The 25,066-nt window shown below is 48.7% G+C and overlaps 2 protein-coding genes across 2 annotated transcripts in view; one reads left to right on the top strand and one right to left on the bottom strand.

Annotated features, from left to right (window-relative positions):
• The first annotated feature begins 1,136 nt into the window (after positions 1–1,136).
• ARHGEF33 (Rho guanine nucleotide exchange factor 33) lies at positions 1,137–25,066 on the top strand. The gene is made up of 15 exons (XM_066995503.1): positions 1,137–1,275; positions 4,665–4,714; positions 10,212–10,376; positions 11,795–11,916; positions 12,797–12,939; positions 13,749–13,808; positions 15,047–15,262; positions 15,923–16,052; positions 16,612–16,744; positions 17,618–17,701; positions 18,516–18,599; positions 19,225–19,373; positions 20,268–20,426; positions 21,336–22,097; positions 23,872–25,066. The coding sequence occupies exons 1-15, from the start codon at positions 1,254–1,256 to the stop codon at positions 24,008–24,010; spliced, it is 2,418 nt and encodes an 805-aa protein (XP_066851604.1). The 5' UTR covers positions 1,137–1,253; the 3' UTR covers positions 24,011–25,066.
• SOS1 (SOS Ras/Rac guanine nucleotide exchange factor 1) overlaps positions 21,850–25,066 on the bottom strand; it is a 59,855-nt gene continuing 56,638 nt past the window's right edge. Inside the window, exons 22-23 of the transcript XR_010830883.1 lie at positions 23,691–23,793; positions 21,850–21,969 (exon numbers count right to left, since the gene is read on the bottom strand). The gene's annotated coding sequence lies outside the window, so the exon portion shown is untranslated. The remainder of the gene's footprint in view (positions 21,970–23,690; positions 23,794–25,066) is intronic.

Genomic DNA, 25,066 nt, shown 5'->3' with positions numbered 1-25,066 from the left:
GAAATGTGTGGCCCCCAAGGTACAGCCTTGACTGCCACCAGGAATGACTGCTTCGGCAGCATTTCCTAGAGCCACCCAGAGCTTTTCTTTCTTCTCTTGCATCTCTCCCACCCATTTAATGCTTCAGTGCTTCGTGCCCTCCTCTGTGCTTCCTTCCCTGCAAGCACCACCCCAGGCTTCTCCGGACCACCGCAGCTGCCAGCAGAGCTCTGCACCGTAACCAGTGGCCCCTCCACTCCAAACTTCCATCCGCCAGCACAGCCTTGGGCATATCCACATCAAACAGGAACCTAGATGGGAGATTGTTCCACACTCCTGTGTCACATCTGGTTTCCTAGTAAGGCTGGGCACAAGGCGACTCGCATTAGAGATGAAGTGTGGATGTGGGGCAGTGCCCACGCTAAGTCTGAGCTGGTACAATCCATTTTTCTGGGGCTCTGCCTGCATCACTCATCAGTCATTATCTTAAGACTGTTCCCAAGGTCCTAACCCCGCTACCTGACCCGTGAGATGCTTTACCAAGGAAGTGATTTGGGCGCAGCACCGTGCTCTGTCGGCCCTGGTTTCCACAGAGGCTGTGGCTACACCCATTAAGGTGTCATGCAGCACCCTGTGCCTCCAAAAGTCAGGGAGAAAACCGCCAGAGAAACCAAGCATGGCAGTACGATGCCCTCAAAAGTGCAGGACTGTGCAGCAGCACTGCGAAGGCAATAGCTCTGTGGCCCAAACCCAAGTCTGGGGGTCATTTTGGGTGATCATTCACACGGGAAAAAGCTGGTTCTCGGATCTAGAGAACAAACATCTAGAATGATGTTTGTTTGCATCTTACTTTTTCAAATACATCTCATTTTGCTTCTGTGGTCAAACAAGAAGCGTCTCGCTGAGCAAGTAGTCTCTGTGGAATCACATAGGACTTCAGTCACCCATCCACATAAGCACAGCTGGCCTTGGGCTGGGAGGGAAACGTTTGTACCGGCAGCCCAACCTGCTTGTGGAGGCACTGAACCCAAACAAACCGTTAGGATGCCTCATTCCCTCTCAATTCCTTCTTCCTCCCCTCGTTTTCTGAACTTTGAGCATCTCTGCTCAGTAAATCCTTTCTGCGTCTTTCTGCACTCAGGGTTCAGACCAGCTGACCCATCGCAGGGCTCACATGTGGGCAACTGTAAGCCATGGGATGTTCCCAGTGACCAGCCAGAACCCTCCAGAGTGAGGACAGGAGTCCCTGCAAGGACGCACACCCTATAGCAGCCATGGACTCAAACAAACAAGAAGGTAAAGCAACCTCTAATTTCACTTCTTGATAGTATGAAAGAGAGTTAGGAAGAAAGCTGCCCTCATACAACATGTTGCCAGCCACCAACCAGCCCCACCAAAACACCTCTTAGCTGTGGCAGCTGTGGGCAAATGCTCCCTTCTTTTAGTTTCACAGAAATATTTGGGGTTTGAAGTTTTCTGTATCTTGTTTTAAAAACACCTCCCTTTTCCCCTCTGGAAAATAATCCCGTGGCATATGTCAATGCCATATGGGAAGTCATTCTCCTCTCCTGCCTTGGGACGCAGAGAGAATTCCAGCTGTCAAAAGCTGCATCTTACTGCAGTGAGGATCTGCTACTCTCCCCCACGTGCTTTGTTGCAAGGGGTTCTTGCTCATGTCAGTGCCACATCCCAGACTTCTGCACTGGTCCTGACCCGCCAAGCACCAAGAGATATCCATGCCACGCTGCCTGAACACAACCAGTCCTGCTACAGTCAGCAGCACTTCTAGGAAGCGTGCAAAGCCCACAGGTTTCAGGTCCAGGGTTTTAGTGGTTATGGGTTTAAGATGTTCTTCTTGCAGAGGACTGTGGGGCAGGTGGTGCTCTTTCCACCCCAAACCATTGGCAGCACTGTGCTCTGCCTTGCCACCTGGGAGATGATTGTGTCCATGTGCTGAGGAACTCCCAGAACTAACAAAGAGCAAAGGGAGCAGCCTTCAGGAGTGCCCACGACTGCCAGCTCAGGAGAGAGAGCCTGGATCATTTCTAGCCCTCTTTAAAGATGCTTGCTGGTGCCAACATTGATTCATGGCATGGGTAACACAAGAGTTAATTCCTCTATTATTCTTATTCTAATTTGACTAAATTAGGTCTGTGTACCTAGGCCCCTGCACTGTAGCAGGCTGAAAAGGAAATTAACTCAAGGATTTTTTTCCAATTAATTGGCATGCCCCCACGGGCTGCAGACGTTCGCTGCAGAAATTGGGAGATAACCACGAAGCCCCCTGCTTCCCAACTGCGAGGGAGCCACGCTCTGCTCCAGCTCCCGGCAGTGACTTTGCAGAGTTGAGCTGGGTAGGACTGGGTACATACAGAGAGTGCTTCTGCTCACGGTAAAGGTGGGGAGTAAAAGCACGGAAGCAGAGATCCTCTCCACTCTTCCGGCCTTTCTCAGTCGCACTTCCCTGCTTTGAGTGTGTTTGAGGACATTACAGACTGACCCACCTCCTCCAAAACCAAATGAAAGATCCCTGCAGACTTCTACAGGGCTGGCTCAAGCCCCCTGTGTTATTTATTAGTTTGAAAAACACACAAAGAAAATGAGATAAGAGAGAGCCCGTGGCCCTTCCTTGTTGTGCTACCCTTGTACCTGACATCTCTAACTCTTCACAAAGCACCCAATATGCCCACCATTTTGCAGGAAGAGCAGCTCCCTGTCCTCCACGCATCTGATTTGTATTGTGCTATTAATTAAGAAATATGCCTTCTTGCTCTTTTTGGGTCAGTCATTACCACCCTCACAGTAAGACTCCAGCATTAACCTTTACATCAGAACAGACCTGTACCTTGGAGTTTTCTTGCAGCAAGTACACTGGCTGCTTTCTCAAGCCCCAACTCCAGGAATCCAAAGAAAGTTTCATCATTCCCTTCAGGCCAAAAGTTGGTTTCCAGTTCATGAGGTTGCCTAAAACAAACAAACAAACAAACAGAACACCTGAAAAAACAGACCCTGAAGGGCCAAACTGTAAAATAAAAACAACTTGTCATTTAGAAGATGAACCTTGGCACTTGGTGAGAGCTGGCTGATCAGTTTTGACCCCAAACAGCTGGCAATGCTGGTGATGGTTATTCCTCCCAGTAAGCTTGCTGTCCCATTTTCCTCGGGAAGAACCTTGGGGAATACTCCCTGGAGGGTCAGCGTCTGACCCTATAACCAACGTCCATGTCTACAAGACTGACTGGCACAAGGAGCAAATGGCACACAGGCAGAGAGGGGCACACGGCCTCTCCTCCTCTGCCTCTCGCTTCCTCGAGTCACTAGGGAATTTGCTTACATTCCTCTGAATCAGGACAAATTCTAGAGACCAGAATAGGGCCAATGCATAGGTGCCCTTGGCAGTAACCCATATTCCCCCTCACGGGCAAAGTAATCAGAACGTAGGTGTGCCTTGTAAAGCTCTTGACTTCCAGGCTTCAACTTTCCACTTCATGGACTTACTAACTGCCTAAAGCCCTCCCTGCACCTATTTCAGGCCTCTGCAGGACCAAATTTCTGTGGTTTTGAAGGCTCAGGTGGGTAAGGCACTGAGCATTTGCAGGCAGCATGGGAAGAGGGAGCCTGGCTTCCCCCAGAATCAGGCATGGGGTCACGAGCCACACTGGTGGCTGGCAGCAGAGAGGGGTGAAGCAAACTATTGGAGGCAAGAGAAAACCCACCTTGTGAATTGATGTTACCGAGGGGAGGCAGTACAAATGAGGAACCAGGTGGCATAGTATTTTCTGGGAGGTAAAGGCCAGCAGAGCCTGACATAGGGAATAAAATGGGAACCGATGGGCAATCAAATTGCAATCTCCTCAAAGTGCCAGTTCAGCACGACCAGCAGTAACTTCTAGTGGATAATTGAGGGTTTCTGCATAAAAGAGACAGTGTTAGAAAAGGAAAATAATAAATACATACTTTTTTTTCAATCAAAAACTCTGTAATACCTAGAAATGATGTCTCTGCAGTGTCCAAATTGCTTTTGCAAAACAGATATAAGCTCCTCCATGAATTAACTCTGTTTCAGAAACGTTAAACCTAGCTCCATTACACAAGATCAGGTGGGAATCACAATGCCACAAGAAAACAGGAATTCAGAACTAATGAAAATGCATTTTCAGGTGTTACAAAAGACACCATTACGGCTTAGAACGCATTGTGACAAAATATAACTTAGAGCTTACAATATACAGACCAGACCAGCCTTTTTAGAAGGATAATAAAAATAATTCCAAATAGTACAGGATGAAAAAAATTCTCACAATTGCAGAATTGAAGAAGAAAACTAAAGCTGCTTCATGGGAAAACTCTCTTACTGAAGGCTGGTACACAGAACTGAACTTTCCAGGGGGCAATTTAGTTCTAGTAGGGCATAAAGTGGTTTCTCACTCCTTTGCAGGGATCAGTTCTGGACAGATACAGGGCAGCAAATGAGGTGAATTTAACATCTGATTTAGTTGAGCCGTTCCCATTTTACAGCTGCAGTTTATTTTACAAACTATATAGTGTCCACACCTCCTGAAGTGAGACGTGAGTCCTTTAAAACTGATTTGTACCTCAAGAGGGACTTTCAAACCCTCTGTTCCAGTTATTTATAGCAACCATAATAAGTCATTTTAATTGACTGAAGTTCTTTATTCCCACAGGAGAGACTGAAAGTGTGCCTGTGAGTACCCCTGCAACACAGATTTCCCAGGTAAAGATGAGCAAAATGCCCTAAATAACTCCAAGATTTTAAAGAGTTACTAATAGATAACCAGTAGTTAAAGCTAAACTAAGTGGAAGGAGAAATGTAGGCACTTACATGGAACAGGGCATCTAAAACGCACACACTGCATGAACAAACGTCATACATATCACATCTCGGGCCTCATCTTAAAAGACACTCCAGTAAAATTTCCCTGCCCACAACCACTTGTGTCTAGACAGGTGATTTGTGCGCTCAGCTAATTAACTAACTGGCATCATTACCACCAATTAGAGAATGCCAATTTACTGAGCCGGAGGCAGATTTCATGGCTGAGCTCTGATGAGCTTTCTCCAAACCCACTGAACTGTCCCAGGAGCAAGGATGTGTGATTGCCACGGTGTGGGGGGTGGGTCTTCCACAACAGGAAGCAAGTCTCCTGGGGGCTCTGGGTTATCCTGGCAGCCTCACGGCTCCTCGGACCACGGGGTACTACTGCCCAAAAGTCCAGGGCAGCTGAGCAGGCACTGAGCCTTGCTGCATGCCTCTGCTTGGGTCCTCAGCCCAGAGCTTGGAAACCCTGTGTTTGGTGATCAGGATTGCCAGAGCTCTGCAGCTGCTCTTGGAGCTGGTGTTTTGGCTGCCATTAGCCACTGTGGATGTGATGAGATTGCCTGCATCGTGGCTCAGGGAGCACCCCGCCTGGAGGACGCAGGGTCAGTGTCTCCAGAGCGATACTTCCAAAGCATTTCCAGTCTGCAGGAAATGCGGTGGCGTTTTGAGCACTTTAAACCTTTTCCAGTTCAACCTGCAAGTGTACTCTGACAGAGGAACGTTTCCCTGAACTGGAAACCTTGGCTGTTTGAGACCAGCCTCGTCACCACTGCGACACCGCTGTCCCCAGTCGCTCCTAAGTGCACCACGGCAAGTGGCTGCAGTTACAGGATGCCCCGCGCTGTAAGAGAGAAGCCACTGCTTTCCATTAACAAGGCACTGCTTCTCCTGCCTCATCCTCTTTTCCCATCCAGACGGCTCCAAGAAGATGTGACTGGGCTGCTGAAAAGTCCAGTGCAGTGAGCCCGATGTGCATGGAAAGCATGCAAGCTGCAGGACGAGTGTGCTAGGAAACCTCTCTCTCTAGCAGATACACTCTTAGGGCCAGGCTGCCTGCAGCCATAAATCTGCTGCCTTCCCGCTCTGAGGCATTGCAAGCCTTCCTAATGCTTGGCCGTAGTAGTGCTGCCTGTGACAAACACTACAGCAGGTAGCTGTACTAGATATTTGCTGCTCTCTGGTAAGAGAATACCTCATACAACCCTGAAACATCAGATGCAGGCACTGTGGAAAGCGTCGGGCTTTGTGACAGGTTAGTCTCAGGCAGCATCGCTAACAAGACATGAAAGTCCTCCTGGGTGACACAATGGTTACTGCTTCAAATTAACCACATTCAGATGACATGCAAAGTGATGGGCAGTAGGTAAGCTGGGAAGTAACACAGACAGTGCTCCTTTGTTGCCACAGAAGGTTTTGCTCTCTCCTAGGACATATTTCTAACAGTACAGTTAGTCCTGTGCAGTGCTTCTTCATCATGAAACCATTTTCTACTGGTTTTGACAGTCTTCAGCTCAAGGTCCATGAGAGCAGGCACAGTGCTAGTGTAAGGACCCTAAGGCAGCTGCCAAGGGCTGCCTCGAAGATGCAGACCCCAAAACAGCTCAACTAATGCTGGGGGAGATGTGTGGACACCGCTACTAATGAAAGCAAAGGCTTCCTTGCTTCCATGTGGGCACTCCCAGTGGCAGCTAGAGCAGTAAGCCCAGCTCACCAAGGCTTTCCATCTGCTTCCCAACGTTTTCCATGTTTTCCATCTCAGGCCATGCTACCCATAAGCCATTCTCATCTCCCAGTCACAACCTTCTTCCTTGGGCTGCCTTTAAGTCTGAACAAAGCTTCATGCAGCAGCAGCAGCAGTCACCATTTTTTGCAGACAGCTCAAATTGCTTGCACCTGCCAAGGGAAGATGGCAAGGCTCTGCAGCTTTGCTGCCTCTGGTCCTGGAAGCAGCATCTATTCCTTCCCCTTTGGGGACAGCATGGCAGCTGAGACAGGAGGAGAGGCTCAGCAAAGATCTCACAGGCATTTTTAAGTTCACTCGTACAAAGTAAAAATCAAAACCATGCTGAGAAATGGTTCTTGTTTGTCCTCTGATCTCACCCTTCTCATCTCCCCCTTACCACCACGACTTCCTCCATGTGGTTATGATTCCCCTCTCTATGTAAGAAGTGATTGCTCCCCTCTGGGCCTCTACAGAGAGCTCATATTCCCCTTGGGTTGGAGATCAAGTGAGAGTCACAAGCGACTGCTGCTCATTGTCCTTTGAGTCATGCAAAACCAGGAGGAGATTCCCTAATTTCCTCACGCACAGCTACCTTTCAGAGCACAGCACAGTTACTTCATCTGAGATGTTACCTGCAGGGTTTTTCCTCACACAGCTGAGGGAAAGGGAGGCAGGTAAAATAGGACTCCCGATGTTGGTTTTTTTTTTTTTTTTTTTTTTGGAACAGACACTCAGACACTTGTCAGTTCTTGGGCAGGTTCTAAGGATGCCCTGTGACCTTGCAGATTCATTTATCCTCTAGGGATCAGGTAGTTCAAATTAACTTGCTAAAGTGTGTTCCTCTTCATTTATTCCCATGAATAGGTGGAACCAGGTAACATACTACAGTTAAACTCTTGCCATGTTTCCATGCTAGTATAAAACATCCTTTTTATTTTTTTTTTGGTGTACACTGCACTGTAGATGTTTTAGAAACACTGAATTGGCTTGACTTTCCAAGAGTTCACAAACCAGCGAACTTTCTCATTCTGCAAGCATACTCATCTGGGCAAGACATAAGCATGAGCCAATGCTGCACAGGCTTCCATTTGTTGTAGCAGCCCATGGGATTGAATGAGCTCAACCTAAAATCCAGTGCTCAAGCACTACGCTGCAGGAGTTCATGGGTGTGTTGCTCCTATACCGCTCCACTCAAGCTTGGATGAAACTTGCATGCAATGCTGCAAGACTGTTTATGCTTCCTATCTATGCTTCAAGCCGTGAAGGCAGCAGAGGAGGGAGTTCTCAGGGTTTCAGGACTTCACGCACGCTCTGGCAGATCTGGCTGATCGATACTGCTGCTTTCATCCATCCAATCGCAAAGTGAAATGCAAATATAAGATGCATTTCTGTATCCGAAATAGCTGTTTGCCAGCCACCTGGGGCCAAGGAAGGGTGTCCCTGGCAGGATAGACCCAGGCTGGGGCCCGGAGCAGCGTCCTGCGGGATACACACAGGAACCAAGCTAGCAGGGTGACTGGAAAAGCAGAGGTTGGCCAATAGTGAGCCCCCAAATAAAAAAGTGACCTTCTGCTCTTAGATACATTAGCTGAAACACAGGGGATAGTTTAGTCCAGTCTGTACTCCAGATCTCTTTTGGCTGCCTGTACTTTGGCTTCGCCACGCAAGGACACTGAATTCCCTGCAGTAGTCCTTTTTTTGTTGTTGTTGACTTTGCTGATGCCTAGCAGTTTTTGACTCTGGCACCTCTAGATCTGCACTGACTATCACCCTGTACCCTTTGCAAAGGATCTGTCTAGATTAGCCCCTTCCTTGAAGCATCTGAGGAGGATACAGCCAGACTTGAAGGCAGTAGCATTTCATTTTGAGCCTATTCTACCCGAATGTAGGTACCTCTAGGGCCAGCTTCCAGGCTGCCTCCACTTGGAGGCTGCAAAGTCCCCACCCTGAAGCAGATCTCTAGAGCAGATCTGACGAATCACACCTTTTCACTTTGAGGAAAATACACAATGCCTAATCCCGATGCAGGCTAGCAGAGAGACTTTGCCTCAGCAACATAAGCTTAATGTTTAAGGGACTGGCAAGCACCTGTGAGCAGGGATGGGAATATTAACATTTTGCACACCTGCAGTACTTTATGTCCCCTCTGCTTCTCCAGGCACGTACAATAGGACGTTTGATGATGCCGGGGCCATCTGACTCACCTTGCTAGGCGCTGGTAAACGCACAGATACCAGAAGCAGTGTGGTTTGCCTCCCCTAGCAGCCATGGCTCCACGCAGCTCCTCTAACCCTCCAGGCTACACTCACTGCTCACAGGGCAACAACCACTGTGACAGGAAGGTGTCCACTGTGTAGGGGCTGAATCAAGGGATCCTGAGCTCCAGCTCGCCTGGGGAATTAGGGATGACTGCCTGAGGAGGGAAGATATCCTCTGCCCCCACCTCCAGCCTCTTGTTCTCCCCCTGTCCCATCCCAGCTCCTGTCAGTCCCACTCCTCCTGCCCAGGCAGCTCTGGGAATGTGTAGGGGACCTGTGGGGTAGGCACTGGGGTAGAAGTGGGGATGTCAGGCAGACGTCCTCTGTAAAGATGCTGTTGGTGTTGATCAGAGGAGGATGGTGCATGCCATTGCCCCGAGGTATCGGAAGCCATCTCTGCTCCATTTACAGGACTCAAGCGCCTGAGTTCCCCGGGGTGGCTGTCCTCTTACCATCAGTGCTCCAGTTTTGGACTCAGTTTATAACCAGATGTTAGGCCGAATTTCTGTTGTAAAGGTAAAAAACACTGGTACCGAAGCGCCTTGGGCCGCGACCTCGCCGTGGGCTTTGTGCAGGCAGAACAAGCGCCTTGCTCACAGCAGTGGGGGCAGAGCTCAGGGCTGACGGCCCAAGGTATCCCTGAAGAGGGTGTCCCCGCTTGGCAAGCTGCCTGTGTCCCCTCACTGCCCACCTCCAAACCTGCCTCGCCTGCTTGCTGTGCCAGCCCAGCTCGCCCCGCTCTGTCTCCTGCTTCGCCCAGCTGTCAACCGGCTGCCTTCAGCTTAGGTTGGGAGCTCTTCCAGCAGCACTAGAGCCTCTAGGGACAGAAAATAGGGAGAGTGGGCACACTGCCCATGCCAGGGGAAACCCCCCCACTCCCTCCCCATCACAAGTTAAGAGCTGTCTCTTTCCCTGGAAAGGGCCCAGTGATAAAGGACAGAGCTGCTCCACAGCCCTCTGAGAGTGAGGAGGTGCTCGACCTATCCGGGGAGAGCACCAGCCCCACAGGCATACGGGGGAGGAGGTCTTGCTCAAAACCTGTCACATTCTTGACTGCTCAGCTGCTTTTGGCATTGATAATCTGGCTGCTGTTACTGAAAACCTTCTTGGCATGTTTCAGGCTGTCCCGTCCTTCTGGAGACTGACAGGCTGCAACCTGCCAGGGGGCGTGGAAAAACTCTGGGTGCAAAAAGGGGCACATGGATTGCCCAAGTCAAACACCTCCTACCATGGAGCTGAACCTCCCCCCATGTCTCCCAGCTGTAACAGGAGGAGGAGAAAGAGGACAGCACCTTACAGGAAGGGTTACACCCAGCCTTCATGCCACTCTGAGCCACGCGTGACCCTCGAGGACACAGCCACCTGTGTCTGGGAGGAGGGACTGAACCCACCGTGTTTGTGGTTCCTCTAGTTGCAGGCATTAGCCTCTGAGTTGAAGGCGGGTTTCACAGAAGCAATGCAGGAGCTGTCGCGAATCCAGCATGGCGAGTACGCCCTGGAGGAGAAGGTCAAGAGCTGCCGCTGTGCCATGGAAGAGAAAGTGGCTGAGATGAAGAACTCCCTCAACACCTTCAAGGTAGGAGCACAGCTAGCAGGGGGCTGCACACCTGCCACGCTAGCTCGGGCGGCGTGGAGCTTTTCCCTGCCTCCATCAACCCTTCCTGCTCTCAAAGAAAATGAATGGGCAGTTGTTTCAGATGTATCTGCTGCAGTTCCTTTGGCTTTGCATCTTCCCTCCAGAACTCCAACCCGAATGTAAAACACATGTTTAGCCTTCTTGAGGGGCCACCAGACAGCGCTGCCTGCTGCCTTGGGAACAAGAGACCCCTGCTCAGGGCTGCACATACAGCAGGCATACAGCATGTTCACAGGCAGTTGCTGTGCCATACCTCTCCCCAGGTCAGGTCTCCTGCATTTCCTGCAGGAACCAAAGCTGCTGGGGAGCAAGGAATTAATACAAAACCCTGAAGCTTTTGAAGTTGAGTTCCCACACGGCTGGGAGGAAGCGCTGCCTGGTTTGATCTGGCCCAAGGGGATAAAGACAAAGGGCTGGGGAGAGAGCCTAGCAAGAGGGCCTGATGTGCACTTTAAACCAGTCAGCGTCTCCATACAGAAACTGGATGGCTGCCTGTCAGGAGGCAGGCAGAGGAACCGTTTTGTTGTTTTTATAGTAAATTTTCCCCATGGGGTTTTGCTGAGTCAATAATACCTTGTGAAGTTAAAGAAGGCCGCTTACCAGAAAAACCTGTTACTGTTCCTCTGATGGGGAGAGATGGATGGTGCTGAGCAGGAGCCCCGTGGTCCCAGCGGAGCAAGGCAGACAACAGGAAACATAAGGGCACGTGGCAGAGATCTCCAAAGCAGCCAGAGGCAGGGTTATCTAGGACAGGGATATGCGGGGAAGAGGGGTTTCAAAATCAAGACACGAGCAGTTATGCAAGCAACAGGAGTGGCAAAAGCTGATCTCCTTCTGCCTCATGCCCACGCTGACTGTCTAAACAAATTCCTGGTGAAGCCACCTCCTCACTCAGGGAAAATCCTTCTCCTTTGGTTTACAGGAACTTCATGCATCAGAGAGCTCTATGTACACTTAAGGCTTGGTTGAAACTGCCTGAGGGATGCCAATGGGGAGGACATGCTGACAGCGAGCCACACACAAAGCAAGGTTACAGCAGGCATAATTTCTTTAGAAAATCAGGCTAAAAAGGCAGCTTTCCAGGCCCTAATTCAACCGGTAATAGATGAAGCCCTACATCTCCATGTCCCTGCAGTGCCTTAACCACGGGACCTTATGGACCTGTAATCAAATTAAGGATTGCCACACTGTGCATGGCACGTATTACACATGTTAGACTTGAAACAAAAGAGATGAAACAAAAAATCACAGGGACACTCTCCTGCAGCACCCCAAAACACCTCCAGTCCACACCTGCCACGTGCTCTATAAGGCTGACAGGCACAGTGGGAATGCTTGTGCTTTTGCTTGTTTCTCAGGAGGAGCTCAGCGATGCAAAGTCAATGATTGAAGAAATCAGTGCCAAGCAGGAGGAAATGCAACAGAAAATTGAGCAGCTTCAGCAGGAGAAGAGGCGGGAATCACGGAAAGTGAAAGCTAAGTAAGGGCCTGAACTCCAGGGTTCCAGAAGTGCTAATTAGCAGTGGTGTCCATTCTGCTCATTTCCTTACAACTTCATCTCAGTCTTTTCCTAGCTGGACATATGTATAAATCCTGATTATTACTGGAAGCTCCAGCCTTCAGTTCCCCCCAGGCTTTTAGACATCTACCCCATAGAGCAAGTACAGCAGATACACACCAACACCTTGGTGAGATTCCAGCAGCAATAGCCCCAGCAGCCCGCAGGGAAAGCAGGTCCTGGTGGAACAAACAGACCTGCTGGGGAAGAAATACTATCATAAGTCAGGAGCCCTCACCATTAAAAGCTATCCCAAAGGCAACCCCATCCAGACAATAGTGTTGCAATTTCCCCTCTCTTCTCCCGCTGCCAAGCGTGCAGGCCTCAGCAGGCTCCTGACTGTGCAGCCATGATCTGTTTTCTCGTCACCAGCTTTTTCTTCTCTGAGCAGGGACACACTGGAGCATGTTTGCACACTGCTGGGCCACACTGTTGCTGTGATGTGAGGAGGCAGACTGCCCGTCCACCTTGGCCCTGATTAGCCTCCCTCTTGATGATGGATGTACAACTGCCTTGGTGCAAACACTTGGCTAGCCAAATCTAGGCTAGCCCCTGAGCTAATTAAGCCATTTAATTGGATAAAATATGCTCTGCAAAAGAACAGATCTGAAATAACCTTCTCCTATAAGCAGTGAAGTTACTTCCATAACATTGTTCATGAACTTCATGCATCGAATCCAATTCCTTTCCTAGTATCTGCTGGAGTTGTCCTACTTCTGACTCTGTGCTTGTACTGCTGACTGCCACAAGTGCAGCAGAGGATTCCTGTTTTCCAGCTGTCTCATTGTTTGTGTTTGTACAGAAGAGCACAGAAGGATGATCACAGCTCACAGACAGTGCCTACACCTCTCCAGGGCAGCCCGTTTCGATCCATTAACCTCCCAGAACCTGTGATGATCAATGAAGATTTTACAAGCCTTTTGCACAATGTGACTTATGAAAAAGGTAGGAAAGACAGTAGGCAAGTGCAGTGCCTTCCTCAGGAAAAAAGTCCAGAAAAGGTCACTGGTTTAAGAGGACACCGTGTTTTACTAAGGTGTCATCAGCAGGAAGAGAATGGGGGTGCAGCACAGCTGCAGCACAGCTCCTGGGTCTGTGCATGCACCTCAGGGTTGTGTCTCAGTAACTCATGGCCTCAACACTGGCCTGGATTCAGGAGATGCTGCTCTGTGACAAGTGTTCCAAAAGCCATTTCTTGCCTCCTCCAAGAAAAGGGAAGTAGGCTGGATCTTCTTCCCTGATATGCTAGTGGCACAAACACACAACCAAGTAGAAGCCCCTGAAAAAAATGCTACAACCTGTGGAGTTGTTTTCATGTAAGGGAGCAGAGCACAGAAGGGAGGATCACAGGGACTGGACTGACAGGACATTTGGTGTCATTAAGGGGACACACCAGTGGTTCATTTGACAAGACGACATGGGAGCTGATACATCAGCTGGTACATATGCACACCGGGCTGGTGCTATCACTGCCAGCAAGGACAAGCCAGAATTGCTCGGGCTCCGAGGTCACACAACACTGAGCATAACAGGGACCCCACGTTAGCCTGCCTGCAAGTGCAACTGAAACAAAGACTTCAGGAAAAGCCACAACAGTAAGGAGTAGCTTTTTCTTCAACAGAGGATTAACAGGGGTGTTCCCATCCCAAAAAAGTGAAAGGGTAGAAGATCTAACCATACAGACCGGGTTGGGCAGGAAGAAGTGTGCTTTACAGCCATCTTCCCTCATAACATTTCCCTTTGCTCTTCAACAGTGTCTGACACCAGGATCATGCCAATAGGAGACGGAAGCGTTAAGGTCGTAGCAGGTCCAGGTAGGAAAATATTGAACTGCTAAAAATACCAAACACAGTAGGACTAATTGAATTAGAGCACTTACTTTACTGCACTAAGAAATGCTTTCAGAGAATAGCTCATTTCATAAGCATGGCTTTCACTTCGCCATGGTCCCCTATTATCATACTTGTAGCTGAGATGCGAAGATAAATCCAGATCCCTGAAGTGCCAAATAACTGATGGACAATGCAACACACTGATATTCAGCAGGCAAAGACTTTGCTGCTTCTGCAGGTTCTAAGTGCCTTTGCAGAAAGGAAGAGTCGAGGCTCACTGGTAGGGCAAAAAATAATTGGAAAGCCATCCTGCCACTTGGGAAGAGATGGTCTTTGCAGTTACTACACACCAGTAGAGCTGGTGAGCTGATTATTCACCCACCACCTTCCAGATTCCTCATAGACATGCCTGAATGCCTCATAGTCATGCAAAGGAGTTTCTCTGGCAAAAAAAAAAAAAAAAGGTTAAGAACCGAGTGAAAGCCCTAGTAAGGAAACACTAAGGATCCTGGCCAGCAATAGGACACACAAGAACAACTGTCAGATGTTTGCAGTGTTCACTTGAAGCACTCACTGTTCTGGACAGCTCTTTTGCTAGAATCCACTTAAAAAAAAAAAGAAAAAAGAACAAAGCTATAGAAGATGGTTCATTGCAACCCAAATTCAAACTATTTGCATTAAAGTAATTCCAGACCAGCGGCACTACTTTACCCTCTCCTACATTCTCTGTGATGTAATAGCCTCAGGCTATCAGTCCTGCTACTGCTTATATAATCACTACTGAAAGCTTTAAGAGCAATGACAGTTTACATCTATTAAGAGTGGCATTTAAATCTTATTTACATTTTGTATTCCAGAATACCTGTCAATAAACTTGTTGTATTAACAAGTCCTTAGGCATCCCAAAGCCCTGAAGTGCAACCGTACTTGGAACGTATCTTTTTTCTTTTCTAACTGGTATCTGATTCTGCACCTTATTTAGTCTGAAAATAAGTGATGGAAGAGTGCAAGCCTGGTTCTGCGGAAGTGCTCACCAACTGTACTTCCATTTGTAGTTGTAAATTAACTCTACAAGGGTTTACAAACACTTGCAAAGCAGGGAGAATGCTTCAAGCTCCCCTTCCAGCACATTAGGTGGATGATAACGCAGGTAATCTACCAGCTGTTTTATAACCTATCAACTAAGACGTCACGACCCATGCAGCTCTTTGCCATTGCAGGACCAACCCTGGAGACAGACGACAGCCTCAAGCCTTCCTTGACAACAGATGGCCAGTCAAAGGTGCATCTGCCATCAACAGTATGGAAGCAGCCCAAGGACACCAAGGACTGGGGAGACGAATACATCTCCAAAGAGCAACCAGAAAGAGGGAAAGACATGGGCCAAAGCAGATACAGCTCAGCTGACAACATTATATGTGAACCCTCTTTGGCTGGTAAGGGCAGAGGGGAAAGAAAATGTGGGCAGAGAGGCTCAAAGCTGCACTCATACCTGGCATGAGCTTGTAATTACGTTTTACAGACGGAGACATACAAGCCAGTCTTCTCTGCTGGGAGGGAATGCCTCAGAGTCTCCAAGACTTCTGGTCTTTATTATTGCTGGCCTGTGCCATCAGAAAATACACAAACACATTCTGCAGCCAGGACACCCATTCCCCTTTCCAAGACCCGGCAGGTTCAGAGTATTAGTGGGGTTGTGGACAGTGCAGCTACTTACGTGGGTGAAAAGTACAACTTCTCATTCTGTGGGAAACTTGATGTGAATCCCTGGTGTGGGTTATTTTGCCTTTGATAGCTTTAATTTTTCCTAAGAGATCAGGGAAAAAAGCGTAATTCACAGGGCAGAACACATTTGCTTTGGAGCTTTCTTAGCAAGCAATGCAACTCCAGTCATATCTGGGGCACACTGTAGCATGAGGCTAGAATTCTGTATTTTGGATAAAGCTGACATGGAGACAAGACATTGACCTAATTTTCAGCAGTTTCTGCTTTCATGACTTAATGTCAGTTCACCAGGGAAAATGTACTCTAACATGAGGCTGTCCTTGAGGTCAGCATTTCCTCATTTTTCAAACTTAACCATTATCTTCTGAAAGCCAAAAGGCAGAACATCGCTTTGGAGCTGCTGGAGTCAGAAAGGAAATACGTCATCAACCTTTCCCTGATCCTGAAGATCAAGGCCACATTGCAAGGGCCAGATGTGAAAAGGAGCACCAAAGAGAGAAGGTACTTCATTTAGTGTGCTCTCTCTTCTGGGGAATGTTCTTCAGTCTATTCTGCTTCACCCTCTTTACCACTTTTCTTTCATCCACACAGACCTTTAAACGATTAAAGCTTTTTTCCAGTTGAAAATCAGAAGCAGTGGGAGGTTTCCGCAGTGATTAAAGACTAAATAATAAGCCCCCGGCCAGTAGCTGCCATCAGGTATCAATATATACAGACATACACATGTATTTACATGCTGATAAAGATCTGTGGGACTGACCCAGCTTAGCAATTTTAAACAGCTTTTAAACAGCTCCAGTCAACTACACAACAAATGGGAGAGTCAGCCTAAGACACCTTCAAAACACTGAATAATAGTCTTTAGGAAGAGGGTACCTGCATGTACATAGCAGTCAAAGCAGGGCCTCCTGGTGCAATCAGGACTCCAACAAAAATAGTTAATAATATCTGTGTGTAAAGTAAGCCTGTGCTGAGCGTCTGTGAATGCAAACTTCAGCAGTACAGGCTTTAAGGCTGAGCTTCTGCTCCCCGTAACCGGTCTGATATTGTCTCCCTTCAGTTTCTTCCCCAACTCCCTGCGGTACCTGGTCCAGCAGCACGTCGATTTACTTCACGCTCTCCAGGAGCGAGTCCTGAGCTGGCCACGCCAAGGGATCCTAGGAGACATCTTCCTGAAGTTAACGAACGATGAGGTATGTTACAAACCTTTCTAAACTCTTCTGCTAATAATATATGATGTTTTAGCAGAATGATGGCCCGCAGGCAAGCCAGGATACCTTTCAGTAGAAGGGCTGGACTGTGAAGCTGTGGCTAGGGTAACGCCCTTCCAGCCAGCCCCCTTTGAGTGCAGTCCCAGTACACTGTAGCCCCTCTTGGTTGGTCAGGGTGTCCACATGCTAGACCCACCTGGGGGCCCACAGGGACACAGCACAGCCTGGTATTAAATGCATGAACACAGACCTGGTTGCAGGAGCCACACATGAGCCTCGACAGCTTGGATGTCTGTATTCACAGTGAAGGTATGAGAAGAGCCTAATTTTTTCATATGCTCCCCTCCTCCAATACATTTTGCTCACTTCTGACAAGCAGGTGGGCAGGACCCTCATCCTATATGGTTTGTAGCTCCAAGTAAAACAGCCCCTGAGCTGTTGTATCATGTTGCCCATTTGTCCATAGGCCAGCACCTCCTTTTCAGGGTGAAGGTCTGCCCGACCCACAGCAAGCAATGGGACCTTTCCTAGAAGGATGTGTAAAATCCTGATCTGATGCTTTATGAGTTTTAAGACTCTTACATACAAGAAAAAATTTCTTCCTCTCCAGACTCCCTACCCCTCCCACCTGCTACAAAGTTTAATATGCTATACTCAACAGCTGAGCCATTCTTTTAAAATCAAGTCCTGAGCCCTCAAAGCTTTATACAGTTAGCAGTTCTTCTGCACTGATGAGCTCCCAGGAGTGATCGGAGGGCTATCAACAGTTTTTCATTCTAGCTGGCTCTATGACCAAATATTTCTCTTAAGTTTCTTTGTTCTTTTTCCCCCCTCTGCTCTTTCCTCATTTATAAGAACAATTTTCTGGACTACTATGTTGCTTACCTGAGGGACCTGCCAGAATGCATCTCTCTGATCCACGTGGTCATCCTGAAGGAGGTAAACTTCCTGCCTGCTTCACAGACACGTTAATGGCAACATTCATGCCTGGCTTTCTTCCTGTTAGGCCTTCCCACGACAAGACTTTTCTGCCAAGCCAGTTGTTCTGTTACTGAATACCAGTTTCTTGAATGTTGCCGTGGCTGACAGGCATTTGCACCTACAAAAAGTAACTTTAACATGTTCACCACTGTGTGTAACCAAAACTGTATTCCTGCTGTGACGTGAAGTGGTATTTCAGATCAAACCTCCTAGAAAGCACACACATGCTATCCAGACCTGTCCTGGCCAAATAGAACATCTCTGGAATAACAGAGGACCTGTCCAAACAGGGACACCAAATCTGAGACTCTCGGTGCTAAAGTGCTTGTACTGTTTGTACTGTTCAGCTTTAGGTATCTGGTCTCATCCTTGATTCTTGTTTTAAACTAGGGAAATTAAAAACGTAGTTTTAAAGTCCAATAACTAAATCACATGAATTTGTTTCCAAGACACCTGAAGGAGTCAATCTCACTTTGTTCAATTCCATTTGGGACTTCATTCTGAACAACAGTATCTAGTTGGGGTTTCAATGAAATTTGACTAGCACACTTCAAACATACACCCCTACTGCATCAGGCTGAGTGTACCCCACAGATAACCCCCTGCTAACGCTGCTAGAAGGATGAAGACCACTCTGTTGTCACACAACTGGTGTACTTCTCTGAACGGTTATGACTACTAACGGTAAAGCACTCATAAAAGACCAGAATTATTTGGAAGCAGGCACGTTTTATGGGTGGGAGAGACTCTGAAGTTGCTGTCTCTATTTCAGGTAGAAGAAGAAATCAAATCTGATCTCTACATTCTGTTCTTCCATATAGTCCAGCGAATCCCTGAATACCTCATTCACCTACAGGTAGGGCCCCAGGATGGAAACTGTCTTGTTGAACCCTTATGACAAGGCATGACTTAACTCAAAGCTGGTACACACGCATGTACAGCTACAGGGCTTCTGGCTAACTCAAAGGAAAAGCCAGCTCACCCACTTGCCCTCACAGAGCCAACCTCTCCCCTGGGAAACCAAGAGCTCTGTAACTCCTGTAACAGAGCTGGCCTCTTTGCTGAGTGAGCCACATGCCTTTTAGCTGAAAGACTGAGAAGACTAGAGGCTGCAAGGGGTAAACAACTATTCCTATGCAAAGCTTGCTTAAAAACAGTTCACAGGAAGGCAATCTGAATTGTACTAAAATATTTCAGACAAGGCAAAAAAAATTATTTATCCAATGCTAAACTCAACCAGTTAGTCACGCACACCTCTCATGATTACATTTATGGTAGTTACTCATGTATTTGCACTGGAATAGTAGGTTGCAGGCCCTGTCCAAGTCCTTCAGAAACTGGTGCTGTCTAGAAAAGCTCCCATAACGCACAGGGCAGCGCCATGTATACTCCGGAGTGCTAATCTATGGTCCCAAATAGCACATTCTCCCCAGAAAGGGTTAGGACACCCTCCAAATTATCTGCTCTCCTCTGTGCCCCAGAACGTCCTGAAGTTCACGGAGCAAGAGCATCCTGACTATTACCTGCTGCTGGTGTGTGTGCAGCGCCTCCGGGTTTTCATCTCACACTACAGCCTCCTCTTCCAATGCAACGAAGATCTGCTTATACAGAAGAGGAAAAAGCTGAAGAAGTAAGCACAACATCAGCTCATTCTCTCAAGCACCAGGGAAAGGGAGGTGTGGGGCCAGCCCGGTAACATGGGGTTTAGGTCCCAGGCAAGAGCAATGGGCACATTGCTCTACTGAAATAAAACAAAGCCCTATGCATATGAATGTTGAAAAAAGCCCACTATTGGCATTTGTTCTTCAAACTGAGGTCAGATTTGGGGCGGACCCTTCCACCTAACTCTAAGAGTGAAAGGGAATTCAGTTTAATCCTTCGTAAACATAGCAGCCACACGTTTCTTCACAGCATTTGATTCCTTAAACTGATGGCAAAGTCACTCCTCAGTGGGAGAATACAATGGGACTTAACTGCTTCAGCAGCTTGGGGCTGCTGAACACCATGCGTGTGGCCTGAAACCCTGCACAAGCTAACCAAAGACTGGGAAAGAACAGCGTTACTTTATTTTACTGATGGAGGGGGGTGGGGGAAACAAATGCCTCCCATAACCTGTTTGAGGTGAAATGTGGCAGTACAGACCTTGAACGTAAATTCTCCAGTTGTGGTTCCAGTTGTGGTTCAGAAGTCTTTGCTGAAACCAGGAGACTTTACTAAAATCAAAATCACTGAGGGCGTAGCACAAGATCAGACATTAAGGGAAGCTTCTCGGTGTGGAGGGTGGTAAAGGGCTGGAGCAGATCACTGGGGAGGGACTGCTATCAAGAGAGGCATTGAGAATAGGATAGAAAGCAGGATTCCTTGCTGACTGGGACAGATTAGGTAGAATAGGTCTTTCCTTGGGGTGGGAAGAAGTGCACGGGAGTATTAAGGACTCTCCCAGCCCTGTTTTCTGTGATTCTACATGCTCGTGCTCATTCCCTGCCTTATTTCTTAGCACGACGATGGATTTCTCCTCCCTCAGGTCGTCCCTGGTGAAGCTGTACAAAGGACTCACCTCCCAGTGTACAAGCCAAGAGGTTTCTCCAACACCCAGCGCGACTTCTATCCGGGACAGCGGGATCCACTCTGAAGAGGCAATACAGTCATTCCCACCAGCACCTTCCTCTGGCACGCCAACCCCGTAAGCCCATTATCCTAGCAGGCGGCTTTTAAAGTAGCCTTTTAACAGCATTTTGTGGCTGTTCTGCTTTCTTATATTATTCGACACTAACAAGAGTTCGGCTCCATCTTGGAGCGTCCCTCAACTGGTAGCATTATTAGATGAAACCTTAGCTTCCTTTTCACCAGACTACCCAAACCAATCTTCCTCCCCTCTCAGTCACTCCAGGCTACTGCCTTGGTAGCCTCAGCTGGCACCTCCCCAGTTTCCCCACATTCATCTCAAACTGGGGACCCAATCTGGGTCTGGGTGGGATCTCATCAGCACTGAGCAGAGGTGGGGAAAAAACAGCTCCCCTGACTCCGCTGGCCATGTAGCTCGTAACACAGCCCTGGACAGGGTCCGCATCCCCTGACACAATACTCTTTGCTGGCTTACCTGAACACATGGAGGGCAGGAGCTTTCCAAGTACTCCTGAAAACTCCTGGGGACAGGGTCACCCTGAGAGAATCTCAACCACTTGAAATGAAAATCAGATCACAGGAAAATAAGACACAGTCCCTACATTACAGAAAAAAGCGAAAGGAAAGTGAAAAATCCAGAACAGAGTTGAACAGGAGAGACAAGCAGCAGATGGCTTCTCCTCTCTGTTTCTGTCCATGTTGTGGTGTAGAGTACAAGAGTCAGCCAAACCTACTGGACAAGCAGTCCTGTCCCCGCAAGTTTGATCCTGCTAACCCAGCCAAGCATTTATTTATTTATATCAGCGGGAACTGTGTTACTCTCCTCCAAGACATGAAAACACTTTGGGGTTATAAAACCAAGAGAACAGGGTGGGGCAGAAGGGGGATGTCTCTGTCATCCTTCAGTATTCCACTTCCTTTTGTTTTGTGTGTGTGTATGTGCGTTTGTTTGTTTCTTATTTTTAAGGCATTTGATGCCCCAGATGAAGAAACCCCAGCCAACTGTCATGGAGAACATCCAGGCTGTAAAGCCCCCTGACTGGGAAATGGAGAGTAGAAAACATGAGAGGCCAGAGAATATCCTTGCATCCTCTCAGCTCACGGAGCAAGAACTCAAGGCTCTGACAGCTCCCTTACAATCCATCCCTGAAATGGAGTATGAAGCACCACCTGCCGACGCTGTGGGAAACACGGAGAGAGCCATCAGGACCTCTGTGGAGCTGCTGCAGGATGCAAGGAACTTTGCACCAAGCTACGAAGAGTTTGACTACCCTGGAGAGGTGTTCACCCTCCCAGGCCCCTATGAAGATGATGCCTTCCAAAACCTCGCTCTCTTTGAGAATTGCTCCCCAGCCTCCTCCGAGTCCAGCTTAGACATTTGTTTCCTTAGGCCTGTTAACTTCACGTCAGAACCAGAGAGGACAGATCATGCCTTACAGCCGTTGCCTAAGAGCTGTACCCCCGTCAGCAGCAGTACTTACAAGCGCGAGATGTTCCACAGCAAAGGCAAGCAGCTGAGCAGGTCTCTGAAGGAGCTGCCGAGGAGCGCCGAGGGTGTGAGCTCCAGACTCTACAGCACACGGAGCAGCAGTGGGAGCCGGCTGCAGCAGAAGCAGGAGAGGAATGTCCAGCCTCACATGATCTCAGCCTCATCCCGAAGCTCCCAAAGGAGCTACTTCCCCCCACAGAGAGGAGCGGGTGAAAAACAGAGCTTTTTGGAAGTAAGGAGGATTAAATAGGAGGAGAAAAAAAAAAAAAAGGCACTTGGTGGTGCAGAAGCAGCAACAGCAGCAGGAGAAAGATCTCAGATACAGTTAGGGCAGAACTTGCCAAACTAGCTTCCAAATCCACACATTCAAAGCCCTCATCTGCATGTACATGCCCAAGGGAGGGAACAAGACACAGGACAGCTCCTTTTCACACACAACTACCCCAGGGCCAAACACGGGCATGAGGCACACAGCTGGCTGAGTGACAGATAGAGCACCCTTGGGATGAGCTAGCCTCTCAAGCATCTCTAGCTGTCACTGAGCTTCCCCCACGAGCAAAAGTTCTACCTGATCAGGGTCATTAAGTGTGAGCAAACCCATTTGAAATGAGTGCTATAGGGTGGCACCCAGTTAAAAAGGTACCTTTTTACCTGCTATGAGGAGGTGCTGAGTTAAGAAAACCAAGGGATTTAGCATCAGATTCTCAGCTGGCTCTGCTGAACTCAGCCCATTTACACTAACAAGGATCTGGTCCATGGGTTTTGTTTCACCTGTGTTTGTTGCGTGGATCATGGAGTCATGCTAAAGTCTGTGGAAAAAAGGACAGAGCCCAGCAACAGTGTCCCCCTCCCTCAGACAACCACTGGCATGGCAGGCAGCACTCCGGTCTTTCAGGGATGCTAGATCTTGCAGTAACAATGTCTCTCTAGTTTGCAGTGCCTGCTCAGCATCAGCTTTGGGCTGCCACAGACAGGGGAGAAGGCCCTTAATGAATATCCAGGCCCTACACCCTCCACGCTTCCTTGGGAAGAGGCCAAGGGTGCTGTGAAGAGCTTAGCTAGCTTCTTCAGTGCCGCCTGGAGAAACACCCTCCTGATGAAAGGAGGCAAGCTGCAGGTGAGGCTGTAAATGCAGATGAGGATGGGAGGAAAGCTCTAAAGGCCTGACTGAAAAGGCATCAGGAAAACCTCAGAAGAGAGAAAAAGTGAGTGAATAAGCCCAAGTGAGTGAAGAAGGTGGTGAAACAGGGGAGATGAGGCAGAGAGAGAAGAGGCATAGGGACAGAGCCCATCCAGAAACAAGAGCCTGTGAGCTGTCTGGCAGTCACCTGCACAGAGCTACAGCCCACAGCAGGGTGTAGGTGGGGAGCTAGTCCAAAACTGCAGGCCATGCTCTCCCTCACAGAGCAATAGAGACCGCTGTAGTAGTTGTGGGCAGAACTGGAGAAAAAGAGGCTTGTCCCCGGAGCCATTCTGAGGGGAACTCAGCACTCTCCTGCAAGTGGAAGAGATCTTTTAGTGGCACATTTACCACAAAGTATGTGTGCTACCAAAGCTCCCTGCCCCACAGATACACAATCAGGGAGCAACAGAGCCAACAGAAGCACCTCTCCCACCACAGCAGCTCAGGAAGCCTCCCTGTCCTAGGGTAAAGAGAGCTCACAAGCAAGGAGGGGGTGGGAAGGAGCTGCTCCTTCAACTCTCCACGCTGGCTCGCTCCCTTGTTGGCAATAAAAAGGGGCCAGTAAGACCCCCTAACTGAAAATCTTAACAAAGGCGGCTCCAGTTCCCTTTAACAGCGTTTCTTTCTCCACAACTCTGCCAATGCCTCACCTTCACAGAGCCAGCAACAAGCTCTCTGCAGAGGTACCGCTGAGGCCCGAGCGGTGTGTTGTCTCCCAGCCCTGCCAGCACCTCCTCACCCACCAGGCCCCTCCTAGCACAGAGAGAGAGAAAGAAAAGGGGACAAGGATGTGAGGTTGCAAACACTGGTTAAATTGTCTTTTCCCTTTTAGGAGCTCCATGCAGAAGACAACACCAGGTTCTGCCAGAAGGATGACAATGAGCAAACATCCTTCAGCGACCACAACCCGCGGCACGAGCCCAAGGGGGGTTTCCGGAGCTCCTTCCGCAAGCTCTTCAAAAAGAAATAAGCAGCCCCAAAAAAACATGCAGGCCACAGCCTAAGCGCAGCAGTGCTTCCCCAGGTCCCTGAGGGTGGAGACAGACAGCGAGGCCCCGAGATGTCCCCCGACTAACACAGTAGGCGGAGGGGTGGGGGAGAGGAGACTGTCACAACTGCCTCACAAACGCGTTCTGCTCTTCCTAGCACAGGGGAGGGCCAGGCTATGGGTTGGAGCAGAGCTCAGGCAGCAGGTCCAGAAAGCACAGGAACTTGCTAGCTTTTACCCCTGCCTGACTTAACTTTCCTCAGTTTTGGAAAGCTTGAGCCAAATCCCATTATCTTCTCCTCCCCCTCATCCCTCAACACTGCTTGATTTGCCACACATCTTCGCTCTTCCAAATACAAGCCAGGCCTAATTTGGGCTCACCCGCAACAAAGGGATTGCCTTTGCAGCCTTGGCATCCTGGCCTGAAGTCTGAAATTCCCCTCTTTCCTCCGCTTTCCAAAGAAAAACCACCATCAAAGATGTCTTCCAGGAGGCCAGCTCACGCTACCCAGTTGGTTTGAGAAGGACTAACAAGCAACAGTTGAAGCACCTGGGCTTTGTACTGCTTCATCAGCATCACCCCTTTTTTTTGGACTTGCATCACTCCCTGAAATCCTCCTCCACCTTTTAATCAATGCACCGTTGTTTTTGAATTGCCTCCTCCTGTATGAATCTCCACTCTTGCTGGAGACCGATGACCAGGGCCTGCCACAAGAGACAAAGACTCTCCTCCATTCTACACCTATGGTGGATTGATGCTGACACTGCAGCAGTCAGCCAGCTCCCCATATGCAATACATCTTAAATACTCTTTGCTAACTCTCTTTTGACCTGGCACCACCTTACAAGCCCAAGCACATGAAGCACCCTGCTGTGGAGTAGTTCTTCTATAAACAATTGAGGCATTAGGGCAGGAAAGCCAATGGTGCCCCAAGTTCAAAGTTAGAGCATTCCTTCACGCACAAGGATACGCTTCTCCCCACAAAGTGGTACACATGCCCTCCCCACATCTCAACATGACAAACCCTTGGCAGCACC

This window comes from Anser cygnoides, chromosome 3 (assembly GCF_040182565.1).
Source record: "Anser cygnoides isolate HZ-2024a breed goose chromosome 3, Taihu_goose_T2T_genome, whole genome shotgun sequence".
In the NCBI taxonomy this organism is placed as follows: domain Eukaryota; kingdom Metazoa; phylum Chordata; class Aves; order Anseriformes; family Anatidae; genus Anser; species Anser cygnoides.
This window is presented reverse-complemented; position numbering and strand designations above follow the sequence as displayed.

Bases quoted from the DNA above. Each gene is read 5' to 3' on its own strand.
- ARHGEF33 (XM_066995503.1), top strand. From the start codon at position 1,254: ATGGACTCAAACAAACAAGAAG. The intron at 11,917-12,796 runs GTAAGGGCCTGA...GTGTTTGTACAG, and splicing joins TCACGGAAAGTGAAAGCTAA to AAGAGCACAGAAGGATGATC. The intron at 22,098-23,871 runs GATTAAATAGGA...TTTTCCCTTTTA, and splicing joins AGCTTTTTGGAAGTAAGGAG to GGAGCTCCATGCAGAAGACA.